Below are 8336 nucleotides of genomic sequence, written 5' to 3'. Positions count from 1 at the left end.
AGCCTCACGTGTTCAAAATTCAGTTTAGGGTTTGAAATACTTAGCTTAATTTTTATCTGACCTTCACTGGGCCTTTGAGCTGCCCAGGGCTCCCCATTTACAGCCTGTATCTCAACGAAGATGCAGTTTGAAGCTGCGCCATAGACTGCCTGAGCTGGCCTCCACCGTGCGTGGGTGCTCACTCTGACCGGGGGCTTCTCGAGGGGAGCGTGGAGGCAGAGGCGTCTGAGTGGAAGAGGCTTTTTGAACCCTATGGTCCAGGACCCACACGCTTTTATCGCCCAGGGACTGGTGATGCCTTCCAGATCGTACAGCGTTTCCCGGGCCCTCCACCAGGCCCGGCACACCCTGCGCCAGCCGTGTGCATGGATGGGGGCTACAGATGAGAGGAGGGTGACACCAGCACGTTGAGGTGACGCTCGAGCCACAGCTGGCACGTGCAGAGTTGGGGCGTGAGCCCACCGTCCGGCCCCTAGGCGCCTGCACTGCGACCTGCCAGCTGACACGAGTTCTGTGTGACTCACAAGTTGTCTGTTGAGAGAGCAGATGCTGAACTGTGAGGGTTCACGTTTCAATCAGAAATTCCAGAAGCTCTTGAAAACTGGGAGGATCTGGCAATGTCAGTCATGAATCTCCTGATTACAGGTGTTCAAGGTGGAAGCCAGCTCTGCCCTTGCTGGCCGTGCGCTCTCCAGCTTGACCTTGACATGGAGGTTAGAGGTCGTCAGTGTCACTTGGTGCTGCGCTGTCTGTGGTGGTAGAGAATATTTCTCTGTACTCGTGATTTTCTTCTGTTTCAGAACGGGAAAACAGATCAGGCCGAGGAGGTGGAGCGAGTCAGGGAGGGCAGAGTGCACTCTGGAGGGGAGGACCCTCCCACCGCTTGTCCTCAAGCCTTGGAGGCAGTGGGTGGAGCCCCCTTCCCTTCTCAGGTCCCCAGTCTCCTCACAGTCCTCCTGGACTCGAGGCACATACTAAATAGCTTACGGTTTCCCATTTTCTTCCCACAAACAAACTGTGGGGTAGGCATGTTGATTGCATTCATATATAGGGCTCTGAGGCTCAGAGAGCTGGTGATGGGCTAGGAGGTGACACGGCTGGTAGGTGGCTACGCTTGCATTTGGGCTTGTTCCTCTGGTTTCAGAGTGGAGGCTCGTAGACATGTTTGGCACAGAATGCAGTGGAGCCCCTGACTGACCCTTGCTGGCTGACGGGACCGCGTCCTGTGCCTGTGCACCCTGGGCTCCGGAGAGTGGGGGCTCGGGTCTGTCCTCACCCCCACTCGCCCAGGGGGCCCGTGTGCATCCATCCCCCCACTCGCCCAGGGGGCCTGTGTCCATCTGTCCCCCAACTCACTTAGGGGGCCCATGTCTATCTGTCCCCTGCCTCACCCAGGGGGCTCGTGTCTGTCCTTCCCCCGACTCGCTCAGGGGGCCCGTGTCCTTCTGTCCCCTGACTCACCTGTCTGTCCATCTCCAACTCACCCAGGAGGCCCGTGTCCATCCGTCCCGTGACTTGCCCAGGGGGTCCGTGACCATCCATCCCCGACTTGCCCAGGGGACCCGTGTCCGTCTGTCCCCCAGCTCACCTGGGGGCCTGGATCTGTCCATCACCGACTTGCTCAGGGGTCTCATGTCCGTCCATCCCCCGACTCACTCAGGGGACCATGTCCATCCATCCCCTGACTCACCTCTGTCTGTCCATCCATCCCCCCAACTTGCCCAGGGGGCTCAAGTCTGTCCATCCACCAACTCAACCAGCTCCCAGGGTCCTGGCTCGGGACAGCCACTGAGCACCCCCTGATGAGTGAGTGAGTGGATGAATGGACCAATGAATGCCCAGACTGTGTCCATGGAGTGGGCACTGTCGGAGAACAGGTGGCAAACTCACTGCGTTCTTGAAGAATGTGTATGGCACCGTGTTCAGCAAGAGAAGGGCAGGGTCCAGAAGTGGGAAGCAGCCCCAGCCTCGCTCAGGGGCATGTGGCAAGGCTGTGGCCATGGCCGTAGGGGGTGTTCTCCGTGGAGAACTGGAGTCATGTGAACTGGCCGGGGTGAAAGTCTCCTGCCTCGGGAAGCTGGCGAAAGGCGGGCGTGGCGTCTGTGAGGGTCAGCGACCTTTCCTTTGTCCCTCAGGTGTCGGCCTCGGTGTGTGTGTCGGGTTCTTTGCTGGTGCGCTGAGACTTCCCTTAGATGCAGCCGAGTGTTTTACGAAGCAGCAGTTTTCCTGCTCCTCTCGTGTGAGCCTTCTCAGACAGACAGGGCAAGAGGCAGGAGCACATCTCGTTCCGCCTCCCATGCCTCCAGCCTTGCTGCTCCTTCGCCAGGTGTGCCAGGTGTGCCCTTGGGGTGTTCCCCTCCTCGGTCGGCACGCAGCAGCATGGGTGGTGGTTGTCGCCTCCTGCTCAGACGGTGCACAGGTAGATAGCACCAGTAGAGACACGTCCAGATGCACGCTACCTCCCCCCAACCCCCACGTGGCTCCAGCAATGAGGATGTGGAACGCCCTTGGAGCTGGAGGTGCAGAGGTGGGGCCCAGCCCCCGAGCGGGGGGTCTGCCCCCCTTGGGAGGTCAGCTCCAGCAGTCGCCCTGGGCGCCCCTGCAGGGTCCTCCATCCTCTGGGTCCCCAAACCAGACTGTCAGCTTCAGCCTCACACCCTCTGTCCCTGGAGGATGGGTTCACTCGAGCTTGTGTGAGGGACACGGGCTCTGGGAAGGAGGAGGAGGAGCTGGGACCGGGAGCCAGTGCCCCACACCACTCAGACTCGTCTCTAGTCTAAGAGTGGAGATTTCAACTCTCCTAAAAGGAAATAAACGTAAGCGATGCCCGGGCGTCCGTGAGTGCATCCGGATGCTGTCAGTGCACCTCCGTCAGTGCTGGAGTTCCTTCTCTCTTCTCTAATGAGAGAACTTCTTCATTCGATATTTCTCTCTTTAAATGTCTCCCCTTTTTTCAGTAACTAAAACATACTGTGGTACATATCGTCTTGCCTAGTCGTGTGTAGGATACAGTCGTGTGAAAAACTCAGAAATCTCCACTTTCTTTCTTCCAGCGACTCGGAATTCAGAGTGTTCTTGAACGGGCTCCAGCATATGTGGGGCCTGGTTCTCTTCCCCCAGCGAGGCCTGAGCGCCTGCCCTGGAGGAAAAAGAAACCACACCCTTCCTTCCCAGGCCTCTGCCAAGAGCCGCAGCGCACAGGCGCCTGGCCTCCTGGGGACACAGTGCTGCGCACAGCACCGGGGGCACAGCGCTCCGCCACTTTCTACCCACCACTTGAATTCATTCCTTTCTCGCTGCGGGTGTTTTCCTTTCACGGTTGTGTCATTGGACATCTGCAGTCTCAGGGTTATACTCCGTTCCACGGGAAGCCTTGGTGTCTGGACTGCATGTCTGTGTCCCCCCAGATGCACAAGTTGAATCTAACCCTCTGTGTGGTGGTGTTAGGAGGTGGGGCCACTGGGAGGTGAGCGGGTCATGAGGGTGGAGGCCCCGTGATGGGAGTAGCGTCCTAAAGAAGAGACAGGAGGGCTTCCTGCCTCTCTCCGTCCCTCGTCCCTCTGTCTCTCCTTGTCTCCCTCCCTCCATCCCGCCCTCTCCTGAGTTGAGGCTACAAGGAGAAGACGGCCGTGGACAAACCAGAAAGTGGCCTCACCAGACAGCAGCATCTGCCGGGACCTTGATCTTGGACGCCAGCCGCCCGGTTACGGTAACTTGTTAACGCAGGCAGAGCTGGGACATCTGGGTTTCCCATTACTTCAGTGTTTTATACCTTCAGCCCCAAACCAGTCCACCGACTGCAAAAATTAACCCAGAGCTAAAATCCTCAGCTATTAAAGTTATTAAATGTCAAGTCTTTCAATCTGAAAATTCCGTGTTGAAATTTTACGTAGAAAACTTTTACTTTCTAACTTTTACTTTGTAACTTGCACAGTGCTTACCTTGTGATTGAGTTTCAAAAATGTAGACTACAAAACTACAATTGGAAGACGGCACATTTCGGCCACAATTTCTTTTTTTTTCGCTGAGATAACCCTTGGTTCTTTCCCAAGGAATTTCCAAGCCTATTTGGTCCACCCCAGAGATTTTATTTCTGCACAAAGACACACACAGCACAGAACGTTGGAGCTGTAGAAACTTTCTGTGCAGATAGCTGATGTTGAGAAAGTTCAAGGTCAGCCATGCCAATACGCCCATTTTGCATCTTTTGGTAAATGCATGATGATCTCAAATATAAAACATTTAGTCACTTAAGAAAATAAAGCTTGGAAAAATATCTAACTCAGTAAACATGATTTTCTACATTGTAATTTGGAGCCAGTTACCGTGACCTTAATCAGGTCATCCTTTGCCAGCTCGGCTCTCTGTCTCCCTAGTACCTCATCCCTCAGGGTGCCCACGTATCATGACACTGGCTGATGACCCCGGGAGGGTCCCTGCGTGGGCACAGCCCCTTTGGGGGAGAACACAGGCCCGGAGGGTCCCTGGGTGGGCACAGTCCCTTTGCAGGAGAGGACAGGCCCAGAGGGCTGCAGCCCTTTGCACCTTTCCCACCTCCTTCTAACTGAAATGCAGTCCTGATTTCTGCAGGTGCAGCTGCTCGTGTCCCTGAGCTAAGGGCCTGGATGACAGGAGGCTGCAGGCCCTGGGGGCCTCTTCACGCTGCCCGGGCCCTCGGCCATCCTCCTGAGCCCTGTCAGGCCAGAGCCCCAGCCTGCGTTCTAGCCCTGCAGTCATGGTCTGGGTAGAGGGAACCCTTAAAGAGCTGCCCAATTAAAAGGTTAGCGTGTCACATTTTCCTCTCTCGTGTGTTTAGGACCTTCCTCTTGGGCTCACATGAACAGAGAGCAGCAGCCCTCAAGAGCACACGAACCTTCAGCTCCTTTACCTGCTTCACCAACGCTGAATCCTCCCTTTGTCTCAGTAACATCCATGCGTCTTCGTGCTGCCTGTCAGATGGCGAGACTTGCGTTTGCAGCGCTTCCCCGGCCCAAGCTCTGGCCGAGCTGTGCCTCAATTCCCGTAGCTGAGGAGTCCTGTTGGCCACGCTGTGGCCGTGTGAGCCAGGTGACGCTGCCGTCACCTCCCTTCCTGAACACCCCTCTCCCCACTGCAGTTCACAGGAGTGCTCTGCTCTCTCCCTGGAAGGAACAGATGAGCCTCCTGTGGCCCTATCACTCCTCCGACCCGAGTCCCCACAGGAGGGTAGAGCTCTCCCCGGCTCCTTCCAAGACCCGAGCCAGTCGCCATGCCTCACTTCTTGTGAGAGCCGTCCTCCAGGCCCTGGGGCCAGTCCTCCCAGCTCCTGAGGGCTGGTCCTCCGGGCTCCTTAGGGCTCCAGGTGGGGCTATGCCCTCTCTCCTGGGTGTGCAGAGGTCTGGGGCTCCCATGGAGTATTTGATACTGTCTACAACCCGCCCGTCTTCAGCCTCACTGCCCCTCTCGGAGGTGCCGGGGCCTCTTGCCCTGGAGCCGTGGGGCGTCCCCTGGGCTGAGCTTCCCCCGCCCTTCCCTGCGGGTCCTCTGGCGCTCCTCAGTAGATCTGCCTGTCCGCGTGCTTCCCAGCTCCCAGACTTTGCTCTTGCCTTCCTTCCACTCTGGAGAATTTATCCTCTGTCCCCACTTTAAAAGAACAAATCATTTATCTGAGTTTTAAGGGGAAGTGGAAGTAAATTGCTGTTCAGTCTTCCATATTTAACCAGAACTCCTTGAATCCTCTGTTAGTGTTCCTGCTATATTTTATCCTATTAATAAAAATTGACATCGCAACTCCAACATTTGATGTTCTTGTCACAGATAACTGTGACGGCTTCACTAAGAAGTTACCTAGCTATTCCGAGCAGTGCCTGTATTTACAACCCCAGTGTTTCAATAAAATGCGATTTCTTAGGAGCTTCTCATATCTTCTTATAAAATATGATTGACGGACTTCTGAGGGAACTTCTGCCTGGGTGAAGTCAAGAACAGAATGGAGAACAAGTTAAGGCATCCCAGACAGGGAAAGTATTTTGGATGTGGGCTGTAAAGAACTTCCTATAAAAATAGTTGAGTGGGTGGGTCTCCTCTGACTCTGGGCTCTCTCAGAACAGAGGAAAGCTCACGGGTTAGCTTGCAAATAAAAGAAAACTAATTTCCAGTGGGAGGAAGGGGCTGGGATCAGAACTGGCTCCCCGGGGGCTTCTACGTGCTGCCAGTGTTCTAATTTTTGATCTGGTTACATAGGTGTTTTATGATTTATGAATTTTTCTGTATATTTTATTTCACAATAAAACATCGATTTCTTTTGCCCTTGAGGAAGATCAGCCCTGAGCTAACATCTGCTGGCAATCCTCCCCTTTTTGCTGAGGAAGACTGGCCCTGAGCTAGCATCTGTGCCCATCTTTCTCTACTTTACGTGTGGGACGCCTGCCACAGCATGGCTTGACGAGCAGTGCGTAGGTCCACACCTGGGATCCAAACTGGCAAACCTAGGCCGCCGAAGCAGAATGTGCGAACTTAACTGCTGCGCCACCGGGCCGGCCCCAAAAATGCCAATTTTTAAATAGCTAAGCAAAAGTGAGAACAGTACAGTGTAATTTCCCTGGAAGATTTTTCAAGAGTTCTTTTTGTAGGCCAGTAGAAAGTTATTTTTTATTATTACTTCTTCTGAATAGTATAAAGATGCCATGTGCTGGATCATGCAATAAATGAAAGTGTTGAGATAGGGGCTACTGTTTGTTTTCCCCTCCATCTGGAAGCAACCTGGCACACCTTAAAGACTGGCATTTCTATAATTTAATAATATTTATGTGTTTAAAATAGCCAAGTTTAAAGCCACAAAAACCAGAGGTTTTAAAAAAATTTGACTTCAGGTCTTAAAGATAACTCAGTATTTAATCTCTGCATTTTGCTTCCAGCTGTTTTGTATGTGGCCCTTGTCCTGCAGTCTTAAGGCAGGGTTTATGGAGGAGCCAGGGGGTAGAGACACAAGGGGAAGAGAAAGCGCTGGTCTGGAGCAGCCTGAAGGTTTGCCTTCTGAGCAGAGTATCCTGTCAGCCACGTGTAGAAGGTTCCAGAAGAGCAAGATGTGTTTCTAGCAAATCGGAAGTGGTTGGGATGTTACTGTAATAGCACTGGGCACTGCGGCTGAGGCCCTGAGGCGATGGGGCAGGCAGGGGTCAGGACTGGACAGCCTGTGCCACGCAGCACTTCCCGCCTTGGGAAAGGGGCTGGAAGGACCAGGGCTGTCATCCCCAGCCCTCCGTGTGCATCAGAGTCACCACGGAGAATATCAGAGTTTGCCTACGGGGCCCCTGGGCCTAAGCTCCCTGTGGGGACAGTGAACACCGGGTGAACAATGCTTTGACTGAGAAGCACCGCATGAGTAAAGAACTTGACCTACAGGAATTCTGAGAAAGAGGAAACCACTAGACTGAGGGAAGGCTGCAAAGACGAGAGGAGACCCAAGTCAGATGGGAGCATCCAGGGCCACAGGTCTGCTGTGTATGGATGTGCAGGTTGTTGACTGCATGAGGGGACTTGTGGGACTAAAATCCAAGGGCTCTACTCGCCAAGCCCCGTGCTCGCGCTGTGTGGACTGGTGCACTTGAGGGAGAAGGACAGTGATGAACCTTGTGTGGGGGAGAAACTTCTGTTAGTGTGGGGCTAGGAAAAGGACTGACCCGCCTTCCTAGAAAGCGAGACGTTGTGGAGGGGAGGAGTGAGAAGATGGAGGAGCAGGCTGGGGGCCAGTTTCAGCAACAGGGGAAGCTGGAGTCTGCCCTGCTTCCACGCATCCACCGCAGACGTCATCTCTCGGCATTCCCTGGATGCAATTAGCAGCACACGTGACCATCGCCACCACCCCCACTCTTGTCTTTCCTCCGTGTCATAGAAGGCTTTACTACGTTTACAGGGAACTTGGGACTTGACCCTGACTGGGTTTTTACCAGTTTTATTGAGATATAATTAACACATAACATTGTCTTAGTTTTAGATGGACAGCATAAGGATTTGATATACGTACATACTACGAAATGATCACCACAAGTCTAGTTAACGTCCATCACTATGCATAGTTATAGATTTATTTCGTGTGTTGAGATCTTTTAAGATCTATCCTCTTAGCAACTTTCAAATACATGCTAGAGTCTTAACTTTAGTCACTGTACTGTACATAACATCCCACAACTAGCTTATCTCATAGCGGGAAGTTTGTACATTTTCACCACCTTCACCCATTTCGCCGACCCTCCACCTCCTGCCTCTGGCAACCGCTGATCTGTTGTCTGTATCCGAGTTTAGTTTTTTTCGGATTCCATAAGTGAGATCATAGGGTATTTGCCTTTCTCTGTCTT

General features: G+C 53.5%; 1 protein-coding gene across 1 annotated transcript; it reads left to right on the top strand.

The window, feature by feature from the left end:
- Nucleotides 1-15: 15 nt before the first annotated feature.
- LOC124231651 (uncharacterized) lies at nt 16-5948 on the top strand. The gene is made up of 2 exons (XM_046648445.1): nt 16-3709; nt 4817-5948. Exon 1 carries the CDS (start codon nt 1835-1837, stop codon nt 2900-2902), a length of 1068 nt encoding a protein of 355 aa, XP_046504401.1. The 5' UTR covers nt 16-1834; the 3' UTR covers nt 2903-3709; nt 4817-5948.
- The last annotated feature ends 2388 nt before the right edge of the window (nt 5949-8336 follow it).

Source organism: Equus quagga, chromosome 22 (assembly GCF_021613505.1).
Source record: "Equus quagga isolate Etosha38 chromosome 22, UCLA_HA_Equagga_1.0, whole genome shotgun sequence".
NCBI classification, from domain to species: domain Eukaryota; kingdom Metazoa; phylum Chordata; class Mammalia; order Perissodactyla; family Equidae; genus Equus; species Equus quagga.
This window is presented reverse-complemented; position numbering and strand designations above follow the sequence as displayed.